The following is a 27216-nucleotide window of genomic DNA, read 5'->3' on the forward strand; positions in this document are numbered from 1 at the left end:
CTGTTCTAGTGTCCCGCCCACAGGTTTAGTCTTTAACATGTGATTGGTTTTTTGAGCTCTAATTCAATCGTCCGAGCCAATCAACAGCCTGTTTAAAAAGATACCAAGAAAAAGAATCATTTCCTATACCGGAGTCGACTCCTACTCTAAACTCTAACCACTCCACTCTAAATCGTTGCTTTTATTTTTAATTAATAATAATAATTGTTACATTTTAAAGATATTTTACTTTTTAAATGGTGTAAATTTGTATATGAATGCTTTAACAATGTGGACATTATTTCACCATATCCATCCGCTTTATTTTGTTATACGAAAGTGTGTAAAAAGTTTTACTTCCTTACTGCCTGTAAGTCACTTATACATAAATAACTAGAAAATAATACTACAATTCGGAAGCGTGCCAGCTGAATCTTAAACCTGCAGTACTGGGGCTCCTTAGAGTCGAGGAATCGACTCTTTTGGAATCGAGTCCTCACTACTACCCCCGCGTCCCCCTCCCTCTGAGAAATTGACAGCAGCTGGGTCGCCTGTGTGAGCAAAGCCGAAGGACAGACACGGCAGAAAATAAAACTCTGCCGCTACAGTGGGCTCCCCTTTCCCCCTTCCCTTCACCGTTTGAGTGTACATATCAACAAAGCGACCGAGACGAGCTCTGTGACCCGGTTTCGCCGCTTTTACAGCGGAGCGGTCGGGACTTTTTTCCTCGCGCACCGCAACGTCAGTAGCTTAGCCGAGCTAGCGTACTAGCCGGGTTCAAGCTACACGGAGGAATTACAATTATTCCGCCGAGAGACACTGAAGGATGTCGGTGAAGGAGCAGAATAAACAATCCACCACCGAACGGCTGGTTAAAGGTAAATTGTATTCCCGTAACTTTTTTTGCATTTTGCTTCAGTTCATCTGGTTTTCTGTTAACGTTAGCTAGCCGTGGTAGCTGACGGGTGACATTCAGTTTGTGTAAGTTGAGTGTAATTGAAATATAAGCGAGCGTGGACGTGTGTTGTGCTTGAGAACTTGGTCAGTCTGTTATTTTAGTGACACACATGTTGATGGTTGATTTGACAGGTGGTTGGGTCAGGCTGTCTTGGACGAGGTAGCATAAATTAGCAATTCTCTACCGTTGCTGCTATAAGATTTTGTGTTAAACGTAGATTGAAAGTTGTTATTAGCATATCATTTTCATAGAGAGTCCCAAGGGGTTGCATGATTGTGATTTGAATAAGCCCCTATCGTTTCTGAAATTTGAGAGCTGTGCCATGTGGAAAATAATAATTCATAATTTAATCGAGATTGGTTGCTAAACTAGTTTGGAAATAAGGATTCTGCTTTATTGATTAAATAATTAGGCCTATTTTGAGTACATTTAAAGACTTTTTCCAAAAACAATGAAAACAATTGCATTTTGCTTCACATGCCTTGTAGTGTACCTGCTTTGGTCCCCTTACTTGCATCCTTGCTTAGTTCAAGACATCATCAGTGATGACTCCCTTATTATGAAAGTGTTAAATTCAGAGAATATATGCAAAATGTAACTACACAAACTGCCTGGATGATTTGCATTGCAGTGTGGTCTTCCACAAATACCTTGTTTGTGGTAGAACTAAACTAATTGAAGTTATCTGTGTAATCCCAGTTAACCTAATACTTATAATCTTACTCTAGAGGTTAGATAAGCATCAGCTCCTTATTGAAGACTCAAGGGAATTTTGTATGCCGATGGATGAAGACACAGTACTCTAATTGGATCATTAGGTCTGTGTTTTCATGGATATTGAAGCACCCAGGGATCTCGGACTCCTTTGATTAAAAATGGTCGGTCCACTGACACATTACCGGTACTTCCTTTGTGGTCCCTTATTGCGGTAGTGTCAGCTCAGCTGTGTCTCGACTGATCCAACTCAATTGGCCTCTGTAATGAGCTGGTGTCACTGGGCTTCTTTCAAGGGAGTCACTTTAATGTACAAGACTGAAATTTAAGCCTTTGTAAAAAAATCACCATAGCACACAAGCATCTTTTCTGTCCACAATTCTGTGATTCCCGATTTGCGAGAACAGGAGTATTTTGCCCAATTCGCTGCCAAATTGGTTCCAGGTTTCACTGAATGCCTCCTTTCAGTAAAGGCACTCCAACTCCTGGATTTTACTCTACACGAATGCGTAATTGCAGACTGTCTGAGAAACATTTTGCTAGGGATTTGTTTTGTCGTCTGTGGTTGACAAGGAAGACGTGTCGCTAAAAGTTTGACGTGTGTGTATATAGGAGAATCGTACAAAGTGAGAGGAAGCCGGATAGGGAATAACGTCCGTGAAATTGATGCAAGTGTTAATTGTAGATTGTTAGCACCTTGAAACCACTACTGCATAATCAAAAGTGTTGAGTGCTTGCCGGTTAGACGTCAGTATTTTACAACCACCTCCGAGATGATCTGGTCTGACGCAAGACTTCCTATGAAGATTAATTATATAATTGAATCAGTCATCATATTGATCAAATTGGTCCAGCAATCAAGTCTTAAAATCAGCCTTACATAAGCTTAGATTAGCATACTGATGTTGTTTAACCACGAAAACGTGTTTTTGTAAGGTAAATGATAATAGCTTATGTTTGGACGGACTGCAGGCTCTTTGAGAATAAGCTCCAGCGTGATTGAAGTGTTGAGTGGGAGTTAAGGTTTTCGCCAAGGCCACGTCTTGATGAGTCCTCCCACAGCTAAAGAACGGAGCGTGGGGAATCAAGGATCTCAATGCAGTTTTTTCGACAAAGCACTCATCAGCAAGGCCGTGCTCGCAACAATGAGACTGAGGCGGAGGAAGGATGGTGGTTAAGTGCCTTTAAAAGCTTTGATTAGTTGCTAGACGTTTCCACACAGCTCTCTTTTCACTTTCTCCAGCTGAGCAAATCAAACCATTGCTTGCATTTCGCTGAATTTTGAAATGTAGACTGACAGACAGTTGCAAACCTGATCAAGTGTTACTTTGTTGAGATGGTTCACGAAATTTTAATGAGAAAAAGTTTAAATCTTGCTTGTTTCAGAATGATAACATGTCACTCAAGACTCACACATAAAAAATTATCAGCAGAAAACTGTACTGCATAATATTGAAGAATTTGATATGTGGAAACTTGCTGAATAATACGATATGTATGTTATGCTTTTATATATATATATATATATATATATATATATATATATATATATATATATATATATATATATATATATATATATATATATATATATATATATATATATATATATATATATATATATATATATATATATATATATATATATATTACACCAGTTGTTCTCAAACTGGGAGGCGCTGAGATGGTGCCGGGGGGCACCAGTTTTATGACATTTTATTAAATAAATTTATTTATCATACATTCTGTGTAATAAACCTTAGGAAAAAAAGGCTACTAACCAACACCAATACATTTTATAATTTAATATGTTTTGTTTAATTCAAAGTTTAAGTTATGGAATGTTTTATGTCATACGTTTTCTTGGGGGGGGGGCATGAAGGAATGCACCGTACACAGAGGGGGGGACATGCCAAAAAAGTTTGAGAATCACTATATTACACACACAAATAAAAAAACAATTTCCAACATACTGGTTTATAGGGCTGGACGTCGTGGGCGATATATATCAAATGAGATTGTTATGCGCACCTAATCAGTAAAGCCATATCGGTGATTAGTAGTAAATCGCCATCACTGCTATCAGATGGAGCGGCATTTACTACACAGAGTTCACTGACATGCTAGGCATGATCGCATTCATTATCGCAAGTGATTCGTCCACGATAATGAATGCGATCTTGCCTAGCTTGTCAGAAAACTATGGCTCTGTCTGTGTAGTGCCGCTCCATCTAAAAGCAGGTGATGGCGATTAACACCGAACCGCCTTTACTGATGATATGTGCATGACAATCCTACCAAATATATTGCCCAGCCCTACTGGTTTAGCATTTTTTTTTCTGCGAAAAGAAAGCATCACTCTTTCTGTCTTGGTGTCTGTTATCTGCATCGATCTAAAATTGACTGTACGTGACTTTTTGAAGTAATACATCATATGCGGTGTGCTCATCTTGCCACAATCCACTGTCAAACAAACATCTCCAAATCAAAATATAGATATATGTTCTTAATTAAATATCTAATTTAGTTTAATTTTTAAATAACTATACCTGGTTCTTGCCATTATCGTATAAAAGAAAGGAGAAAATCTTGCTTTCGTAGCCTTTTTTCGGAGTGTGGGGAAATCGCAAGCATAGCTTTTAGCTCAACTTTAACACCCTGCCCAGCCTGAAATCATATCACTATCTAATCCACGTCGCCTAGAAATGACTTGGTGATGAGTCTGGCGGCAAAATGTTTTGGACCCCTGTCAGGCTGACAGTGAATTTGATGTTTTGACCTTTTGGCTTATTTACAGATAGAAACTAGAGCTGTCAGGGTCAGCGTCACCCTGCTTGTGTAATTATTCTGTCCTCATGCATGATTAACGGACCCCGGGTCCGTCTCTCACCGCTATGTCGCTCTAGGTTTGCATGTACAACCCAAGATAGCGCTCATCAACTTGGCCAAGAAACTCAAAAGTCCATTGGATGGAATGAAAAGCCTGAAAAAGGATATTTTGTAATCGTCAAAAGACTGTTTTTGAGATAAAACCACAGATTAGACCGGGACAGGAAGTTACACATTTCTAGCTTCCTTATTAATCTACATGCGGTCCGATGAGAAAAGTGTCAGGTTAATATCACAAAAACAAACTGATCTTGATAGTTGCCTATGGAGCTTTGACGAGCAACATCTTGGGTGTTTATATTCTTTAAATATCTCTCTTTCAATAGGTTGGGTTACATCACGTGTCTGGTACAGACGGCAAACGATCCACTCGCTGCTGAGTAAATGTGTATTTTATTATACTTTGATAGTAAAATCCCCCTTCCGTCCTGCAGGCTTCAATTTCACATGCAAATTTGCCATACTGAGAGGTTACACATTTTCACTGTGTCGTCCACAGAGAGAGATGAAGTCAACCCTCAAGCTGTGTAATAGACCCATCACTGCTTTAGTAGTTAAAACAGGCAAATGAGCAGGTGTCCTTTCTTTACTCTGTCAGGCGTGAAAGATTCAACCTTTCTCTTCCTCATCCTGGCACGCAGCGAGACAGGCCAACGCCTTCTCATTTGCTTTTCTGTGAAGAGGCTCCAAAAATCATCTTAGTTGTGTTAACCCAAACTGATAATTGGATTCCACCAATGGAGTCCCTGAAAGCTTCATAGTCATCTGAGCATACAGCTTTGTTGTGGCAGATCATGCCTGTGGTCCCAGTGCTGCAAGCCATGGCTGTAGGCCAGACCCACATTCTTCTGCAGCGTGAGGAGTGCCAACCTGGCCTGTGACCCTGGCGGAGATGATTTCACAACACTGCCAACAGCTGGGCTTCCACCCCACCCTGACCGTAACTTCCCAGCTCTTCTTGAACAAGTTTGGATGATGTGGAATTCCTACGACTGAAAATAGCTCTCAAAGATCAGGCAGGAGTAATTTCAGCAGGCGTTTGTTTGTGTGCCACCCGCTGGAGTGATTCCTGTTGCCTGAATGTGTAATCCCAGGCCCCGGGTTGTTAAGGGTTTATTTAAGCAGTCTTCTGCACAACAGCTAGGGGCTCTGTGTCATTTTAACAAGGTCTAGACACTTTGGGGGAAGGGATGGGACCAGCTGTGGCCATACGTGTTCTGATAACCCACTTAGCTTTGTGGGAGAGTCCCAAATCCTGACCAATAACGGTAATAACAGTTACCATGCATACGTTTCGTTTTTAGTTTCTGGCAGTTAGCTCAGCATAAACCTTAGTGTTGCATTTTCAGATGGCGTCTGAGGAAATGATTTCAGTTTTCAGTGATGATTGTGTAATAAATGGAGTTATTTTTGTAAACTTTTGTCATCGGTTTAATGTTTCTGTATTTGGGGAAGCCTATTAAAGTGAAGATCAACTAGTTAGTATTACTACTGCAGTTACTTTGATCAGAATGATGTGGCTTAATTTTCTTTAATTTAGCTTTTTTGCAGATCAGATTTTTGTTTGTTGATGAATTGGGTGGGAAATAATGCATACACGCACTTTGAAGGACCCAAGATGTATCTATCGAAATATTAGACACTTTTGGGTTTAAAGCTTACATAAAACATGCTGTTTCTGCATTTCTGATGTTAATCTGGAGTACCTATAGAGAAGTATTACATCCTTTTATATCTCCGAAGAGTCTTCAGTTTAATCAGATTTATAAAAGAAAGGGTCTGTTTAAACCTGGTATTAAGATGTGTTTTTATCGATCGGATCACAAGTGGACGAGAGAGACACATCATGTTTATACCTGTTATTTAAATCTGTCTCTTTTGTCCACTTTCAACCGCTTCTGTCCACTTTCAACCGCTTCTGTCCTGAATACTTTGAGGGGGTGGTCTGTGAGACTGTAGGCGAGTCTATCTGCTGTCATTTAAACGAGAGCAGAAGTCAGAAAAGACGTAAAACATTGTGTTTAGTACCTCAGATTAAATGGGCGGAGAGAAGGCGGTCCGTGTAGCTGTTAGAGTTCGAACACATTCAACCACATGTGCATTTACACTACAAAAGCAGTCCGATCGAAAGGGTTTTCGACTACCTCTGAATGTGGTTGAAAGTGGTCGAAAGTGGACGAGCTCAAAACGTTTTGAACATCGTTTACATTTGGCATTAACGTCGTCCACTTGTGACCCGATCAACGAAAACGTGTGTTAAAGGGACACTTCACCCATTTGCATTAAGCTTTGTATAGTTAGAACCCCAGTCATGTTTTTGAATGGTCGTGCATCATTCCCTCTGTTTCCCCTGAGACGGGAGAAATATGGATTTCAGTGTTGCACTTCCTTCTTTCAATGATGTAAAAATCATCATATTGCATCATTGAAAGAAGGAAGTCCTATATCTTTGTAGAGGGGGTGAGACTACAAACACTCCTTTTCTCGGTCAAATAGGCACCAAATTCTACATTTATGTTACATTTCGACTACAAATATGATCCACTTTTAATATAGATTAATGTTTCCACGGGTGAAATGCTCCTTTAATGCCAAGTGTAAAAAGCCTCAAAGATTAGCTTTACCGATTCTTTCCGATAACGTACGAAAAAATGGAGGAGGAGTTACTACTGCGGGAGGAGCGAGTACGAGTCATGCAACACTATACAACACGGTTTAACTTATGATTCACTACATGTTCGTTTCATTAAAATGCACGCACCTATTTCCAACATAAGACCAAAGTCTTACTTAACGCATGCAACTCATGACCTGGTTGGGACTTTTCAATAGGGATGCTCCGATCAATGCCGATCTCCACTAATAATACGTGGCCGATCACTATTCTAAATCGGACAGCCGATCTTATTACAGCTATTTCCTGTACTACGGCTTTCGATCAGTAAGTCCTTATCGATCTAAAATCACTGTTAGGTTTGAGTCGTTTATAACATGCATTTGAAAAAGCAACACTCATCAAACATAATTATTAAACATTCTTTATTATTATTAAAATACCTGAAAAGGTTCGAAGAACAGCAATATAAATATATCCTTCAGCCATTTCATGGAGCTGCGTGTCATCACAGTTGCGTGTGTATTGTTCTTTGTCTACAGCGCATTTTGAGTTTCTGCACGAGAGCGCCCTCTGGCTTTTGGATGTAGCGGCATTTCACCGTAATTCATTGAGAAACATAGCAAGCATTATCGGCCAATCGATCGGAGCATCCCTACTTTTCAACGCATCAAACACACACGCAAAACTCCGCTGCTACCCAGGATAAACAAACTATATCCATTGTTTCCATAAGGCTGGCTTTCTTCTATTTACATCCCAAAACACACTTCTTCTTTCGTGCCATTGTTGAGTTTTGAAATTAAACAAAACTGTCGCGTGATGTGATGTTTTTAAGTTCTAGATTGACGGCTAATTGACGGCTTGGCGTGGTTTTCCGGGGGAAGTGCCCATAAAAATAAGTGATACGTATAGAAATGTTAACTGGACCAGTAATTGAAAAAACTGTCCCAAACTTGGACGAACCTTGGCGAAGTGCATTCAGCACAAAAATACTCTGTAACACGTCCAACTGCTTTTTTGACACTTTGCCTACGTTTGGCATGAGGAAACAATTCTATAAATAAGTCAGAATGCATGAAATGCTATTGAACCACCCCTCTAAAGTAGGGCTGCACGATAAATCGCATGCGATACCACGCGCATCACGTCAGTAATGCCGGTTCCTTGATTAGTAGTAAATCGCTATCAGCTGTTTTCAGATAGAGCAGCTTTAACTACACAGAGCCATAGTTCCCTGACAAGCTGGGCCATATCGCATACATATCGCAGGCGATACGTCCGCGATAATTAATGCGAAATTTCCCCGATTGTCAGTGAACTGCGGCTCTGTGTGGTTGGAGCTGCTCCATCTGGAGACAGCTGATGGCGATTTGGTGCTGGTCAAGGAACCGGCATTGCTGGGGAGATGCGCCTGACAGACGCATGCGATTTATCGTGCAGCCCTACTCTAAAGGTGCAGTGTGAAAATTTTAGTGGCAAAATGGCGGCTTCCATGTAAGGGGACCCTCTGTGTATGTAGATAAAAACGTCTCATTCTAAGGTAATAAACACATAACAGTTCATTATGAAAGGTCTTTATACACCCCTGATAATATAGTTTTATATATTATTTTGCATTTCTGTCAAGAGATCCTTCTAAAAATTACACACTGCACCTTTAAGCTTCTTTTGGGTGTTAGAGTTTTGCATGGGCTAGAATTAGTAAGAAATCCAGTTATTTATCTAGGATATAAAATTATTAGAAAACTCTTATTATGTGTATTTATTGTCAATGTAAGCCTCAAAGTATATGAAACCTGAAGTCATGTTAAGAGTAGCAACAAAGCAAAATATTTTTAGCTTTGCTTTTGGTTCTGCATTTTTATCACACTATGGCTGTATTTCATGGTGAATATGTAGGACTGCAGACACATCGGTCAGCAGATATTATGGTATGCTTTGATATTTCACCCCACACTGTAATCACTGTCATTTAAACAATACAAGGTTAAATAGTGCAGCACTTGCTCAGTTACGATCCTGTGACACAATCCAAACAAACCAAATGAAGAGCCCAGATGCTAAAGCCGTTATACGTCACCTCCTTCAAAAATATGATAATTATGAATACTCTTGGCACGTTCATCAAATACTTTCGCTTTAAATCCCAGCTCCAAGCCATTCAGAAATACCTTGTTGGCAGAATCCGTTAAATGCCATGACAATTTTTCAGCAAAGTCCTCTTAAGTGCACAGCCAAAGATTGAATGAACAATGGCATGCGTAAAAGAGTTTATACCTGGTTAAAGGAGGTTTACCAAATATATTAGGATATTGACCACATTGTTTAGCCTTTTACCATTATTCAGAAAGGACTGTGAAGAAAAACTTTTTTGCTTGCATGTAGGGTTGCAACCACTTATCAATAATAATTGATTATGAAAATAGTAATTAACAAATGTCATTACCAATTAGTTTGTCTGTGACGTCACAACCATCTGCTTCACACAGCACATCCACTTTGGTTGAATACAAGGTATTTGCGCAGCAAAGGGCAGTGGGAGTGACGACAGTATAATAGTGTAACGATTGACAGGACGGTAAAAAAAGCAAAAACACAAAAGAATGCTTGTTAATAAAGGTTTCATTTCTTTTATAACTTTAATATAAAGTTGAGTTTGTCGTTTTATTGTTGTTTGGTTTTCATCATATACAAGCTTATAGTAATGAACCACAAACTAAGCATCTGTTTTAAAGAAAGATGGAAAATTCATTTTTTTTGTTTAAACATGTTAGACGCACTTGGAGGAATTTGCGCCTAATCTGTAAACAGCGACACTAGGTATTGTTGCCAGTAGGGTTTCCCTGTGACTAAGAATCAGTCTCCTCTTCTTTTCTTTCTCACAGCCGTGCCGTACCCTCCCACGACGCGGCTCACCATGAAAGAGCTGTACGAGGACGGCAAACCCAAAGTGGAACTCTTAAAGAGCCACCTGGTGAAAGAGGGCCGTCTAGAGGAGGACGCGGCCCTACGCATCATCAATGACGGCGCCAACATCCTCCGCCAAGAGAAGTGCATGCTTGAGGTTGAGGCTCCTATCACAGGTAGGTTCTCGCCCCCGTTTTTGCTCTTTTCTGATGATTCATCATGTGGTGACACGACAGACCTGTCGTGATTCACGAGCGAGGCATCTACATCCAGGATGTGGTTCTCACAGGGTTTTACAGAACATTTAGCACACCTAATGCTCTGCAATCAGAGAAAAGTCAATGTCCACTGCCAAATATTTTCGCCTACACACCTGATACCTCTGATGCTGACACTGAAAGAAAGATAATCAGAGCTAAAGTTGAAATGTGTCAATTTGGTTTCCGGTGATTTCGTTTGAAACCGTAGGTGAATCATCTGGAAGATTTGAGGTACGTTACATTATGAACATTACCTCATGCCCTTTACCACCATCAGGGTGTTAAAAATAATTGCACCTACATCAGCATCAGCCCTACAAGTCTCAAACCAGTAGCTGCTAACACCATAGGTTGGGGTGAGATAATGCATTTCTCCAAGTTTTTAGAAAAATGTCAGCTCAGTCTGGTTAGACTTTTGCAAAACAAAACTACATGCTCCTTTTTACAGTAAAGCAGTTTGCACTTTAACAGACACTTTAAGTGCTAATGCAGCATGTGTTCAGACATCCTGTTGATATTTAAAGTATGTTGCACATATTGCACAGTAACTCATGCCACTTTATGTTCCCCTTCTTTCTAATATAAAACATCAACAAATTTAATATAAATAGCTTGCCGCAACAAATTCACTTCCTTTTGCATTTTATTTAGTTTATATTTATGTATGTTCAAGTTGTTTTTTGTAGTAACACAATAGTTCGAAGTTAAAATAGTTCCCAGTTCTCAGATCACTTTCAGATTCTAGCATCAGTTCTGCAGGATGCATTAAAAGCAACCTCAAGGTTCAGTGGTCACTTGATCGAGTGTCTCTAATATCATTCTTAATCTTCTAGATTATTCCTGACCCTGACCTAATCCTCAAGCCAGCAAGAAAAGCGTGATTATTTTCATACGGAGATAGTTTTCCACAGCAACACATAATACGGTTGCTCTATAAAGGTCAGAGAAACAGTTGTGTCCGAGGGCTCTCTCTCTCTCACCCCCCCCCCCCCAATCCCAGCCGCCAGACACCTGCCTGACTTTAATTCCCCAGTGGAGGCCACAGGAAACCCCCAACACTCGCCCTAGACCTCCTTACACACTTCTGTATTTTCTAACACCCCTAACCAGACCCTGCAAATAATCAATGGGCCGCACAAGAAAGATGACGACATTAAAAGGCGATGTTTGTAAAATGCGGCTTGGATAATTGAGAAGGCCTTTCTCTGTCTGCGTTTTCTTTCCGACAACTTTTCACCCTGCGAATACTTAAGAGGAAATGGTTTGGCCACATCCTGTATGGTGGCTACTATCAATGTTTCGTTCTGCTGTTTTAAGGGGGCCTATATCTGTGCATTTTAGTGGTTAGTATTTGTGCACCCTAAGATGGCATAGCCTTAACATTTATCATGTTGTCTTTACTTGAAGTGCATACCGAAATGTATTTGCTGGTTGAATTAGCTCCCATCCTAATACACATTCTGTAATCAACAAATAATTTAAAGGGTTACTCCAACCAAATATCAAAATGACCCCATGATTTACTTGCTCTCAAGCATTCCCGAGATACATATTTTTCCTGCGAAATGTCACTGTCCCACCAGCGGGACGCCTACATTTACTTCAGTGTTTTGCATGTGAATTCTTATCCAATCATGACAAACTATATATTGTTAGAATTCCCTAAGAGTATTGTTTTCATTTATAATCACCGTTTTGGTTAAGAAATGACTTTCTAAAATGCCACGGTAGGGCTGGGCGGTATGACGGTATATTCCGTTATCTCTCTCTCTCTAATAGTTGTAAAGTTTTCTGAACTTTAAGCAAGCTAAGACAAAACTCGCGTTTATATCAGTGACACGTGTGCTGCTGTAGCGATGTAGTTTGACGCGCCATTTGCTTATAGTACAAACATATTTGATCGGAAAGACGAGAAAGGGACGCAAATGTTCAGGTCTAATAGAAAGTATAGGGTGTCAAGACATTAAAACAGACTTCATGATCATCACATCATAGCACCTGTCATATTTATAATAGAGCTTCGTCTCTCATGTAGGCTATATAGGTATTCATCCTGTCTGTAGGTTTTTGCATATATTTATACCTGTTCATTTTACATATTGCCTATGTTTAATGTAATGTATACATAAATACAAAATACAATGAAGGCATTATCAAGACTTTATCTGTTGTTATCTTCTGGGCATTTTCACTTTAACATTATTAACTTTAAATTGCTTATAATTTAAAACTGCGGTGGGCATTTAGTTAAAAGCTAGATTGAGTTGCTAATTTCTGTACTGTACATTTATAATCAAAAAACAATATAAACTGAAAAACATTCATACCGTGAATATACCGTTCCGTGAAATAAAATGACTCATTTCGTGGAATGAGGAACCCCTATGCCACGGGTATACAGGTGGGCCCACGTTATTATTATATATTTGTAACACTAATACCCTGTTCTAAACCTAGACAATCATGACAAACTATATATCATTGGAAAGCTCAAAGAATGTAGTTTTTATATTTCAAAACCTTTTTTCCAGTAATAATAATGCAGTGACAGTAATTTATTAATTTGTGACAAGAGTATGCAGCAAACCGTTGACACCTAGTGGCTGTTGTTGTTAAACCACTAAAAGTGTGACACAAACCTAATTTTTTTGTTGTTTTAACTTGAAATTTGGATCAGAACTACTTGAGACTTATGGCTTCATGTTTGCATTATTTTAAGTTTAAAATATATTTTATTTCTTACAAAATTGCATTATTTCCCCGCAAAAGATCTTTATTAACTCCTTGGAGCCGTATGGTTCACTTCTGTGAAGGATGAATGCACTTTTTGGGATTTTAAAGTCACTTGTTCCCTGATCCCCATTTTCTACCGTTATAAGCTTAAAAAAAACAAGCAAGGACAATTACTAAAATAACTCCAAATGTGTCCTTCTGAAAGATGATGGGCATATGTATCTCAGATTGCTTAAAGCAACACTATGTAGTTTCCATGTAAAAATGACTTACAGCTCCCCCATGTGGTTGAAAAGCGCAACAGTGCCTGGTATTAGACACTCTTCTGCAGGCAGGGGGAGGGGCGGGGCTGTGTGCTCTACCCTCCACCGCCACTTTCAGAGTGTGCTTGTAGCAGCTAGGAGGCTGCTCAGGTTGCAGCAACAGTACAATTTGTCCAGTTAAAAGTTGTTCTATCACTGAAACAATTTTAGAGACATTATTTAAAGGTAAAAAAACTACATAGTGTTGCTTTAAGGTTGAGTAAATCAGGGTCATTTTGATATTTGTCTGGGGTATCCCTTTAATACCTCTTTCCAGTGATTGAATTTGCTACTGCTGTTGATGACATTTACAATGTTTTCGATCTGACCTGACATGCATCATGCTGTATTTTGTCTCCATCTGCAGTGTGCGGAGATGTCCACGGGCAGTTTTTCGACCTGATGAAGCTCTTTGAGGTTGGGGGTTCCCCGCACAACACACGCTATCTATTTTTGGGAGACTATGTGGATCGAGGGTATTTTAGTATCGAGGTAAGAGTTACTTTGTAATGTCTGAAAGTTACATGTAAAGCAGGGTAATACTCAACAAATGAGTGTCTAGAAAACATTTGAATCATGCGTAACATAACTTTGTCGACATGCTGTTGAATACAAAATAAGTTGTAAAAAGCAAGGGTCACATACAGTAATAAACCTACAATGAACGTTTATAGGGCAAGCTCCTGCACAGGAGTAAATACATGTTGTGAACGTGTAGCAACAAGACATAAAACATGTCCACATGAGACTGGTGTGATAAAATCTTTTACTAGCCATGTCTGTGTAAACATCACTCTTGTCATGACCATGTAAAGACGACAAAGCCTGTAACTTTTGCACGATACGTGCAAGAATGCCAAGGAAGTGTTTACGTGGACAAAGCATACAACATAGCAAAGTTCATGGCTGAAAGGATGAATTTCTTTTGTAAAAATGAAAGCTGCCATTTTTCGTAATCCCATTATTCAAACTTTAGTTAGTGTGTAATGTTGTTGTTAGAGCAAAATAATGATAAAGCTCAAAGTTGCCAAGCGATATATCTTTAACAGAATTCGCTTTTTGAGTACTACAGCGAACAGCCGGTTTGGACTACAGTCCTCTACTTCCCAAATGTATGATGTCAATATAGGAGTTTTTGACTAAGCTCCGCCCACAGGAATACGTCAGTCGCCAGCTAAGCTCAAACGGCTCTGGCTAAGCTAAGCTGCTCTCGAATCACAACACACTAAACCAACTATACAATCAGAACTCGTTACGTATTTCTTAAGGAGGGACTTTTAAGCAGGGATGTGATTTTTCCGGATTAATCCGGAATTCCGGATTTTCCGACCTAAAAATCTGACCTACGTGAATCATGCATATATGTAACAAAAAAATGGGGGGGAGGGGGGCATCTCACAGCCGTCACCATGGTAACCCGGGACAGAACCACAATCGCCGTCTTCGCGCAACAGGGCCACACCGTGCGGCAGGTCAGATGACGAAGAGATGCATTTTCCTTCCTTTCCAAGTATCAATAAGGACGTGTTTCCGACCGTTCGCAAATGGCGGATGGCGAAGTATGATTGTATTGGTCAGATCAATCAAAATCCCTGCAAGGGGTCCTGCATTGTACCTCAGTCGCCCTCGCGCTACAGTGGTATCGTGAAAAGAACATCTCCAGATCGGATGATCTGGGAATGTATTATTGCTTGTGTCTCTCGAAAAAAGAATCACGATCTCGATCTCGATTCATACCCTGTATGATGCATTCACGTATTTACATTAAAACAATCCAGATGTTATGTTGTCAAACTTGCTTACACTCACACAGTGTAAAACCAAACCCTATTCGTTCACCAATCAGACCCGATCGTTTCTCTCCTCTTTTCTCCTCATTTGCGACGTTTGGCTGTCACTCGCGTGACGCGAAACAAAGCGGCAAACATATACACGTCGGTTTACTTGGTGGATTTGGAGTGGCAATTTTCACAGAAATGACAGGAAAAATGAGCGCCATTGCAGAAAATCCTGGTGCCGACTGAGAGAGGAATGATGCAACAATATTGGTTCCAAAAAAGGCAAGGAAATTAGTTACTGAACGTTTCTCAATTGGAAGGCTGCAGCCTCTGGAGGTCGCATATGCAGGCTGCATACGTCATCGAGCCTGGTTTAACGTAACTAAGCATTACATTCGGAAGTCATAAACTCACATTGCTGTCAGAGTTTGAGCATACAGTACTTCTAAAACACAATCGATCAAAGTATTGCAGAGGTATGAATTAATGAGTCATTTGCAAATATACGTCTCAAATCATGTAAATACGCAGAGACGTTCTACTGTGTGACATTGCAAATGACTGAAAATTATTTTATTCTTCTGTAAAACAACTTCAGAATTATCCAGCGAGCGTGGCACCATGATCAAAATAAACTCTTTTACTGCAGAAATAATATTTTAACGGCTAGACTTTTAACGTAGGTTAAAAGGAAACTGTGTCAATCATCATTAAAAGCATATGGTAAACGGGAGTCTCAGTGCCTTCGCGCCCAGACGCAATTCTTCTGGCATCTTTACTCCTTCACTGCATTTTTCTTCCGTTCTATTACTTGAACTTGGGGCTCGAGCCCGACCAAGATTCGACCTGCCTTCGAGAACAGCAAGCCAAGTTCGTTTACCGTTAATTATTAAGACTAAATGGGCAGGCAAACTGAAACAATGAAAGTAAAAAAAAACGATCCGCCAAAATGTCTATATAAAATATACTATAAATAAAGCAATTATTAATTTTCCCAATGCATGGTTGTTTGACCTTTCTTCCGTTTAAAACGTTATACATTTTGCATAGGAGGATATTCAGCACTATGTTTGAACAGCAACTCAGCACCCATCCCCCCAAACCTTTGTCCGCAAATTTTTTTTAAAGCTGAAACCGGTCCACGATGTAAAAAAGGTTGGGGACCCCTGCTTTAAGGAACACATCAGCCCGTTTTGAGGACAGTGAAAACAGCGCTATAGAGAAAAGTAAATTGTGTGAAATATACTCAAGGCTGTCACGGTTATGACATTTGCCTGACGGTTTATTTCCTAATAAATTGTGACAATTATGACGATTAATTGCCTGTTTTAAGGCTTTGGCGATTATGACGACTAATTGTCTGTTTTATTGCTATGACATTTAATTCTCATACATTTTGTTTGTTCATGAAATAATTTTCACACATTGTTGTGATTATTTAAATTAATAAACGTAACAATTATTTAGTGATAATAGTTCATACTGCTTATCAAAGTTTTGCTTTAAATGCAGTTTTTATGAATGCCATCTGATACCGTCTCGTTTATACAGGCGCTACAGCCCCTCCTTGTGTTTTTTAGAGAGAAACGCAATCATTGCGGTGATCTGAAATCATCGCGATGAGGTCAAACAATCGCGATGAGGCGATTATTTAATTAATTGTGACAGCCCTAAATCTTTGAAAATGCAGGAAAAACGGGACCTTTAATATAACCACAAGCTTACATTTCTGCTTTTAGCCCTCTAAAATGATTCGCCTGTCGTAAGTGCATCACCACACAAAGCCTTTTGAAATTTCAAGGCTTCACACAAATATAGTTCATTGTAAATACCCAAGATTTTTCGATTCTCCTGTTGTGTCAGGATGCATTGTGAAGATAAAATCAGCACATCACCTCTGCCTCTAATGCTGAATCGTCACACTAAGAAAATCACATTTCTGATGTTATATCGGAATTAAAGATGTTTATTGCATTCATTTTCCAGATGGCGAACTGTTACTTTCTCATTGCTAATTTTACGTCTAAATCATTTGGTTTGTCATCCGCCATCTGCATTGATGTCATTATGCAATTCAGGTCCATAGAAAGCTTCCATCTTTGTGTCGTGCTTTCCTTACAAAGTTCATGGCTAAGAGAAATGTCATGGTCAGAAGAGAGGGGACACGCCGCTGCTCGGTACCATCAAACCCAAAGCCACCTGAGACTCAGAGAGGGGGTTTGCATGTGCGCTCTCACAACAAAGGGTGGTGAGTTCGCGCTCCCTCCCTGGACATCACAGACCACAAAGGACCGAACTTCAGTCACCACCTGCTAATGCCCTCTGACTGGGTCGCTGCAGTCATCAAACACTTTCGTAGGTTATGCCACCAGACTGTGCCCCACCCCGCCAACCGGAGCTTTGTGGAGGACTTTCTGTCAGCGTAGAGCCTTTAGCTCAAAACTTCGAGCGGGGACCTTTTCAAAGATAACGGACAGAAACGCAGCACTTCCTTCCTGTGTGGACAGACACAGAAAGAAATGTGTATTATGCTGATTAAAAGCACCATCCTGTCAACTTGCAGGTGTCAATGGTATAGATAAGTTAATGGAGCTCACTGACGGTGCGACAGAGAAAAGTGACTGATGGGTGAAGGCTCGAAAAGAGAAAAAGTTAGTTTAGAAACCGAAAGATTAGATGTGGAGGGTTTGGGTTGAGACACATGACAGAAAGCAAATGAATCATAGATCGCAATCGTAGTTTTATAGAATCTACTCGGCAAAGTGTGCTTGCATGTGTTAGCGCTTCAGCATTTTTGGACCCTCGCTTTGTTTCGTAAGATCTTATCTGGTACTTGTAGTTTACAAATGTGTTTAATTCATTCCTGGTTAGTTGTATAGGAGTAATGTCTGTCCGGTTGGCTTGGAGGTGTTTAAAGAATAGTAAGAGGACTGCACAATGAATCAAAATGTGCTTTTATTAATTTTCACATAAAGGCTTAAGCTAAGTAAAATTTCCCTATTCCCTTTTAAATGAGCTATTCCTTTAATAAGCAGGGATAGCAGAAAGGTATAATCCTCTTATAACTAAAACCTGCCGTGTTGTGGCCTTACACCATATCGGTTTGGGGTAATCCAGTATGCTAATGATTATGGTTACCAACATTGTGTGTATTTATCGGTGGGTCATGTTTTCTCATCTTGTAAACACTTTAATCTCATTTCCTTTAACAAATGTCTATATTGGCAGTATTAAATGCATTACAGACACCGTGTCTTTCTTTAAAAGAGAGATACGATGCGTTTGATCAGTCTGAAAATCTTTACATGAATGAAACTAGGAAATCTGTATGCACACGCAGATTAAAAGACTTTGAAAGTGTTGCAGTATACTGCAATATTTCACAAAATTGCAAACGTGCTAATGTTAGCATCAGTCTTATTTGTGTAATGTGTCTTTTTTTTGCATTTGCAAGTGTGTGCTCTACCTGTGGGCCCTGAAGATCAACCACCCAAACACCCTCTTCCTCCTCAGAGGCAACCACGAGTGTCGGCATCTCACAGAGTACTTCACCTTTAAACAAGAATGTAAGCTCAGCTCCTTGCCACTTTGTGTGTGTGTGTGTGTGTGTAAATAGTATCAAGAGAATGAAATGAGCCTATCATTCAACTCTGTCGGGGCAATATTTTCCCCATTACTGCCGTGGCATCCCGAGAGAAATCTTGTTATAAGAGTATTGGATGGCAAGCCACGGGCGGAGAGCTCAATCTTGTATCTCGCCACTTTTCAAACCTCACTTAGGTTTTACAACGCCCATCAACCCAGTCATGACAAAAACTGACAGCTAACTAAAACTCATAGTTTCTCCCTCACACTTTTCACCAGCAGCTGATGATCTTTATGTCCAGTGGAGTGTATTGCTTTGCGAAATGTATTCTGTGATGGGATAACCAGGGTAATTAGTATTGCATCAAAATGACTTTGAATCACATGTATCCTTAAAGGATTAGTCAATTAAAATTTTTTTAAAAAATCCAGATAATTTACTCACCACCATGTCAACCAAAATGTTGATGTCTTTCTTTGTTCAGTCAAGAAGAAATTATGTTTTTTGAGGAAAACATTCCAGGATTTTTCTCATTTTAATGGACTTTAATGGACCCCAATACTTAACAGTTTTAATGCAGTTTAAAATTGCAGTTTCAAAGGGCTCTAAACGACCCCAAATGAGGCAAACGATTGTCATTTTTGGCCACAAAAATAAAAAATATGCACTTTTAAACCACGACTTATCGTCTTCCTCTGGTCCTGTGATACGCCAGCGCGACCTCACGTAATACGTCATCACGTCAAGAGGTCACGGATGACGTATCAAAACTACGCCCCAGTGTTTACAAGTGTGGAGAAAGTGGACCGTTCTGACGTTGTTGTATCTCGAATTATACATATTAATGTCTTTGTGTCAGTTTATTGTTTAAAGTGGTCCGCAAATGTGCGTTTTATATATGTAACACGTGACCTTTCGACGTCATTACGCAATTACGTGAGGTCGCGCTTGCTTGTCACTTACGCTGGATTTCCACCAACTGCAGAGCGGCTGCAGATCGGCTCCGCTGCATTACGGCTCCGCACTCCGTCGTCTGCCAATACCCACCAGTTCCGTATTCGTTGCAGAGCGGCTGCATGCTAAAGTGACGAGGACCCATGAGGTCTCGCAAATTCACGTGATGGTTGCGCGATATCTATGACATTATGACATTAAAATATGACGTTTTGCTGGACCAGCCCAGATCACAACACGAGATCTCGTGAATTCAGGTATGATCACGCAATATAGTCATGGCTCCGCCCTGCGGAGGTGTCCGGCAAAAATAGAAGCTCTGCGTATTTGTTCCAGAGGGCTACGGATGGCCAAAGCTGTGATGGATTCGGATGGATTGGTTTAAAAGTGCATATTTTTATTCTTCTTGCCAAAAATGGTTTCGTTTCACTGGATGGGACCCTTGTGGCTCGTTTGGGATCGTTTGGAGTCCTTTAAAGCTGAAATTTAAGTGTTTGGGTCCATTAAAGTCCATTAAAATGAGAAAAATCCTGGAATGTTTTCCTAGAAAAACATTTCTTCTCGACTGAACAGGGAACGACATCGGCATGTTGGATGACATGGTGGTGAGTAGATTATCTGGATTTTTTTATTTTTTATTAATACTTTAAATAGGCTTGGGATCCTCGTCAAAGCTTGAAAAACTCCCTAATTTATCCAGTCACAACCCACGCAGTGGCCATCGACATTTCCTGCTTGTATTGGCACAATGTTGGCTGCTAATGCACTCCTTTAACCCAAATTGAGGGTGGCTGTTTGGCATCTTTCCAGCCAGCTAATCAAAGAGCATTCAGTAATGATGTGCTGTTTCGCCACTTGCCTGCGGTTTGCAACGTTCCCATCGTGCTCATCACGAGCTAGCCTGTTTCTCATCTGTCAGCGCTGCTGTTTACAATACGCTGTACGGCCAGTCTAAAATGTCAGGATTTAATGGCGGTGTGCGGCCTTGTTCTGCCTGTAATCTGTCTCCGGCCTCAACCTTCTTTAATCAACCTCCCGCCGCGCCGGTTTCCTCGGTTCATCCCAATTAGCACGCGGTCCTGCTGCAACATCACCTAACAAGGCATGCAGCCTCCCCCTCGTCCTCCATCCACTCCAGCCTTGGAAAGTTGGCAAGCCTCGTTCTGCCCTCACCCACCCAACATTACTGCGATATGTTAAACAGACTTAGCTTGAAAAGCCAGCTCACCCCTTTTGTGCCTGTTTAGAAATGCATGTATGTTTTTATTGTATTGCTCTCGTCACAGGCAAGATTAAGTACTCGGAGCGTGTGTACGACGCCTGCATGGTGGCTTTCGACTGCCTTCCATTGGCCGCTCTGCTCAACCAGCAGTTTTTGTGTGTGCACGGAGGCCTGTCTCCAGAGATCACCTGCCTCGACGATATACGGAAGGTAATACTCGATGATTTCAATATTACACTTTTTGTTGCAACAATAGATTCAGTGGCTCATGGTTAGGTTTCTACAGTTGGACAGGTTTAAAGAGCCTCCAGCTTTCGGGCCGATGTGCGACCTGTTGTGGTCCGATCCTGGCGAGGACTACGGCAGTGAAAAGACCTCCGAGCACTTCTGCCACAACAGCGTGAGAGGATGCTCATATTTCTACAGTTACTTCAGCCCACGAGCAGCCCACAGACACGCACGCATGCATATCGTACGGTTGTCTGATCGCTGCCTACTCGCTACATGTAAACTAATGGCAATTGTGATGTCGGTTACATTAATCATCAGGGTTTTGATTGACAGACTATTGAAATGGCTAATTGTACCTTTCTCTCCATCCCCATCAGTTACCCTGCAGTATGTGACTTTCTGATGAATAATAACTTGTTGTCAGTTATAAGAGCACATGAAGCCCAGGACGCAGGGTGAGTCCATCACGTAACACTTTTAAACCAGGCTGCTGAATTCAGTCTTTGTGTGAAATGTTAACATTTTTCAATTTCTGTCCCACTTTGACCCAGATATCGAATGTACAGGAAAAGTCAGACGACAGGTTTTCCATCATTAATCACAATCTTCTCAGCACCAAACTACTTAGATGTGTATAACAATAAAGGTAAGGGCTCTCTTGAGGGGTTTAGAGGTTATGGTCAGAAACTACAGTAAGATATAAAGAACCAGTAAAGAAACGCTCTTTTAAGGAGGATGCTGTGATGAATGCACACAACTACTTTTTCCCTCTTAGCTGCTGTGTTGAAATATGAGAACAATGTCATGAACATCCGACAGTTCAACTGCTCTCCTCACCCGTACTGGCTGCCCAACTTCATGGATGTCTTCACGTGGTCACTGCCCTTCGTCGGGGAGAAAGGTAAAGAGCAACCAGGACATACTTTTAGCGCTGCTTGAAATGAAATTCATATAGTGCGTCTGACATGTTTTCTTGTTAGTGAGCATCTTTTATCAGCCCCCTAATGGATTCTGCCAACAAAGTGGCCTGATGCCGTAATAAAGCATTTTTTAAGCGGAAGTATTTAATAGATGTATAATACGTGCCAAGAGCATTCGATTAATATCATTATATAATTTTTGACAGAGGTGGCGTTTAGCAGCTTTTGCATCTGAGCTCCTCAATTATACACGTGATTATGGATATTTATAGTTAATAAAACTCAGACATGTTTGTAATTGGTTGAGACTGTGTGTTAAAGCCTGTTTTGTTTGTGCACTTTCAGTAACAGAGATGCTGGTCAACGTGTTAAACATCTGCTCAGATGATGAGCTCATGTCAGAGGGAGACGATACCTGTGAAGGTAAAATTTTTGGTGTTTGTGTAAGGTCTCTGTTGTTCTGTAGATGGATCTGATCTGTGTTGGGTTGGTTTTTTTGTGAGAATTTAGTATATGTGATATTCTGTCTAAATGAGTCGGAATGCACGCGGTCAAATTTTGAGCTGCAGGCAAAAGAAAGTATAAATGTCGATTTTGGTGTAAATTAATTTTACACCAAATAATTTATCACCCTCGTGTCTTCTAAAATGTTGATGTCTTTCTTTGTTCAGTCGAGAAGAAATTCAGTTTTTTTAAGAAAAACATTCAGGGATTTTTCTCAATTTAATAGACTTTATTAGACCCCAACACGTTACAGTTTAAATGCAGTTTAACATTGTTGAGGCATAAGTGTCTTATCTAGTGAAAAATTTGTCATTTTCGGCAAAAAAGGCACTTTTAAAACACAACTTCTCGTCTTGCACTATTCCTGTGACGCCCCTCACTCCTGCGCGACCTCACCTAATGCGTCATGACATGGAAAGGTCAAGCATGACGTATATGAAACTACCGCCTCGATGTTTACAAGTGTGGAGAAGAGGACTTTTTTCTAAAATATATATATATAATATATATATTTTACTTGGTATGTGCCAACTTTATTAGTTTGAGGCTACTTTTTTTTAGGGTATGGATGCGGTGATTTTGTTTTTGAAACTTACAAAATTGATTTGACTTTGCTGACTCTATCAACTTCATACAGGTGCAGCACTGTCATTGTTTTTGGGGGGGTCAGATTCCCACAAATCATACATCATTTTCAAAGTTTTTTTTTTTTAATAAAGTTCAAAATATAAATAGCAAATTTTTTTATGAATATTTAATGTTAAGAAATTAACATCTGTTTTTGATCCCTACTTATGGTCTGTAAGCATGCTTTTTATGGGAGAGCTATAGATGCATTTCAGCAGTGATTTTTAACAGCATTCCCCTTTTTTATCAAATGAAAATTTTGTAGTATCTACTAGTATGCCAAGAAATATATTAATATTTGGACACTTTAGTCACTTTAGTCATATAATTAATTGTGTTTCATGGGCGTGCCACTGCATAACTTCCTATGATTGATAGAAATGACATAGCAGGAAATATAAAGTGTAAATTACAATTAGGGATGATTTTTTTTGCGAGGCGATACAGATTTAAACGGGCAACTATTTGCCGATACCGATATTAAACACTTGTATACAATACTATACAGTTGGCCGATAAGCTAGTTTATTTCGGCATCAAATTATAATAAGAGAGGCACAAAGTAAGAGAAAGTCTCTTAAGGGGGGTCACACACTGGACGAGAAGCGCCGCGTCGGGACATGAATCTTAAAACAGAACACATTATTTTCTATGAATGTACGTACGCGTGGCGGCTGTCGGCAGTGACTCTGGACACTGCTCAAATCCCTGTCATGTCACAGAGCGACATTCACATAGTTTAACATTAAATAACATAATATTTGTCCCAAATTGTTAGCGATTATCATTGGCTGCTAACTTATATTTTGCGTTTTGAAGTAAGCTTGAGCTATTTAATGTGCACTTCCGGTGTACGATACCTCAGAGTTATCTTAGACGCTGCGCTTCTCGTCCGGTGTGCGGACTATAAAACTATAATTTGTACAGATTTTATTTTGCTTTTGAAGTATTTCATTATTTTGATAATCTTTTTTTTTTTAATGCTGGATTATGCGATAGACATGCAACTTATTGCCTTCACGTGATTAATTAATAAACTATCGGTATCGGCCTTTCTCATGCTATTGCTAATATGCCGATGGTTTCAAATCCATTAAAAAATCGTCCAATACATCGGTGCATCACTAATTACAATCTTATTTTGCATTGCATTAACACCCCTAAAGCTATTTTATTTAATTGAATAAAATCCCTGTCTCAATTTATACGTCATGGTTCTCAGTTCAGGAACTTTATTAAAGGCGGAGTGCATGATATCTGAAAAACGCTTTGGAAAAGGAAATCAGGCCGACTACCAAAACACACTTGTAGCCAATCAACAGTAAGGGGCGTGTCTACTAACGACATCGTTGCCTGGGTTGCATATTTGTGGGGCGGGTCCATCAATAGTAGGTCTAGATTCTATTGGGGTAGGGGCGGGTTTGTTTAGGTGATTTCAAATATCAACATTGGCCTTCAGAGATCATGGACCCTGCCTTTAACTCTAAATATTAAATGCTTTTAACTCAAGATCAGTTATGAAGTACAGTTGTGCTGTAGGGAAACCAGATGAACCCATTCTCAGCTCTCACCTCCCCCCATCTGTGGAGGTGTCATGAAGGAATACATTGTCCCATTTACAGTTCTTGATGCTCATTTCGTTTGTCCTTTTTTCAATGGTGCATAATTTTAACTTGACCTGACACACTTCCTCAGTATGTCTGAGAGCCTTGGAGTTTTGAAATGGGGTTTATTTTATTCCCTAAGGGAATTAAGGATGTAATGCCTCATTTGGTCTTGAATACTTATGGTTTAGGACTGCAAGTATTGATGTATGCAATATCTGTGCTTATCATTGACTCAATCTCATGTTATTACAAACCTGAATAAATGGATCAGAAGTCCCATTGACTTGCTTAGCATTCTTTTTTCCTACTATTGAAGGCAATGGGGCTTTTGCTTAGGCAGATTGTGGTTGAAAATGAACTTTGCTCATCATCCACCAGTCATTTTTATTTATTTCAGAAATATGCGTAATGAATCAACATATATGTGAAATGAATCTCTCTCACTCTTTGTGCATGTTTGTGGCAGGTGGAACCCCGGCGGTCCGCAAGGAAGTGATACGAAATAAGATACGTGCCATTGGCAAGATGGCCAGAGTTTTCTCTGTTCTTAGGTATGTTTAACACTCTTCATTATACAAATCTTTTAATTTGAATACTTGCACATTTGCACATTTAAGGAATCAAACCTATCAAATGCCAAGTTTTATCTCTGTGTTTGCATGTGTGTTATTTCAGAGAGGAGAATGAGAGCGTGTTGCAGTTAAAGGGCTTGACTCCCACTGGCACGTTGCCTATGGGTGTGCTATCAGGAGGCAGACAGACTCTACAGAGCGGTAAGTCCTACGCTTGTCCTCTTGCTCTGTGGCCATGCAATGATGTGGAAGTCGACACCTGCCACCCACTAACTTCCTATTCCCTCTATCACTCGCTGTCTTTCTGTCTTTACCCTGCCTCTTTTTCTCTCTCTCTCCTCCACATCCACCAGCTCTACTTCCCTCATGGTACAGCACACCCATTTATTATCAAACCCTTTTAAATTCCTGCATCTCTAAACGAGATGGCTTTGATCGATTGACACGCTTGCAATGTCCTGAAAAAACCTTCAAGCGTTGCTAAGATCACAGCTCGTGCCAACGAGCTGCAGGGGTGATGCTGTCGCAGGGACAGGGGCTTCGGTGAGCTTATGACTGTGACGCAATATGACCCAATTTAGCCTGCGCCTGTCGGCATGCCATGCTTTCTCTCTCTCTCTTAGCATTCACATTAAAAACTCTCCAGCTCGCTGGCTTCCAGCCCTACTAACACCACACATGATTAACACAGTCAGGTTTGTTTTTGCTAAAACCATGCCCTTGAACCTGTATGATACATCAAGTGATCAGACTTATAGGAGGACCCAAGCCATATCTAGAAACATTATGGATTAAAGTCTCGGATCATGTGCACATCCCGTAGACCCCAACTCTTTTTCAGTTTCTTAAAGGATGCTCGACGCAGTTGTCAATGCATAATAAAGTTATAAATACAGTCTGTGCGAACCAGGGGAGGGGCGGTAAATTAAAGGATTCTTCAGCAGCTGAAAATAGAAATAAAACGACACATCGCTCAAAGCAGCCTTGCTTCTCATCTTCCTGTGAAGACCACAAATAAACTGTCATCACGCGTATACAGTACGTCGCGTGGCGTTTTACGCTGAAGGCTTCTCCTTGTTTGGCTATTGTATACCTTCAGCTTTAAAAATAGATTTGATGTCAGATGTTCAGAAGACCTAGCAGGTTCAAAAGCTTGGTTTCTCAAAAGCAAACCACACCAGATGAAATATGATTTGAAAAATCTGTTTTGCATGAAGCATCTCAACCTAACCCAACCCTTCATGGTTTTATTTCCTGTGACTTGTGATGCATTTGGGCTAATGCTGGGCTGTTAAAATGAATAAATGGAGATGTGGGGGATTTATATGGACTTGTGATTGCATTGATAACTTGACTCACTCTCTTTCCCCCGTTCGTTTTGGGCATGGCACTACTACTCACGCTTACACAGCCACCGTAGAAGCAGTGGAAGCACGAGGTACGCAAGACATTTGTGGAACGTTCTCACTGTTTGTCTGTCTGTCTGTCTGTTTCACACATTAACTGTCTGTCATATGTGTGAACGTCATGTTGTATTTGGTACTTATTTGTGTGTTGTTAGCATTTATAGCTAGCTGTTTTGTTTGGATTTGTACATGTTGACTTGCTTGTTTGTTTGTTTGTTTGTTTATGTCGTTCAGCTTTGTTTTTTCACCTACTTTAAACATTTAAAGTTCAGTGAGTTTCACAACCCATTTTACTTCTGTAATGTGACGTTTTTGAGTGAAATAAGGAACAAATATGTAGGATTATTGGTAATAGGCATCCACTTTGTACAATTCAGAGATTGCAGTCCGTTGTGGAGGGCATTTTGGTCAAACTTTTTTCATAGTCAATTAAAGAGCTCCGATGCAAAA

At 40.1% G+C, this 27216-nt stretch overlaps 1 protein-coding gene across 2 annotated transcripts in view; it reads left to right on the forward strand.

Moving 5' to 3' along the window:
• The first annotated feature begins 485 nt into the window (after window positions 1-485).
• Window positions 486-27216, forward strand: part of ppp3ccb (protein phosphatase 3, catalytic subunit, gamma isozyme, b) — a 33768-nt gene continuing 7037 nt past the window's right edge. The window contains exons 1-13 of one of the 2 annotated variants that reach the window (XM_073874129.1): window positions 486-857; window positions 10043-10240; window positions 13727-13851; window positions 18592-18703; window positions 20964-21109; window positions 21186-21322; window positions 21505-21585; window positions 21682-21776; window positions 21906-22031; window positions 22396-22473; window positions 25255-25339; window positions 25464-25561; window positions 26772-26798. In XM_073874129.1, the coding sequence (XP_073730230.1) occupies window positions 806-857; window positions 10043-10240; window positions 13727-13851; window positions 18592-18703; window positions 20964-21109; window positions 21186-21322; window positions 21505-21585; window positions 21682-21776; window positions 21906-22031; window positions 22396-22473; window positions 25255-25339; window positions 25464-25561; window positions 26772-26798 (1360 nt within the window). In that variant the 5' untranslated portion in view covers window positions 486-805. The remainder of the gene's footprint in view (window positions 858-10042; window positions 10241-13726; window positions 13852-18591; window positions 18704-20963; window positions 21110-21185; window positions 21323-21504; window positions 21586-21681; window positions 21777-21905; window positions 22032-22395; window positions 22474-25254; window positions 25340-25463; window positions 25562-26771; window positions 26799-27216) is intronic. The other variant, XM_073874130.1, reaches the window with a different exon arrangement.

This window comes from Misgurnus anguillicaudatus, chromosome 12, assembly GCF_027580225.2.
Source record: "Misgurnus anguillicaudatus chromosome 12, ASM2758022v2, whole genome shotgun sequence".
Taxonomy (NCBI): domain Eukaryota; kingdom Metazoa; phylum Chordata; class Actinopteri; order Cypriniformes; family Cobitidae; genus Misgurnus; species Misgurnus anguillicaudatus.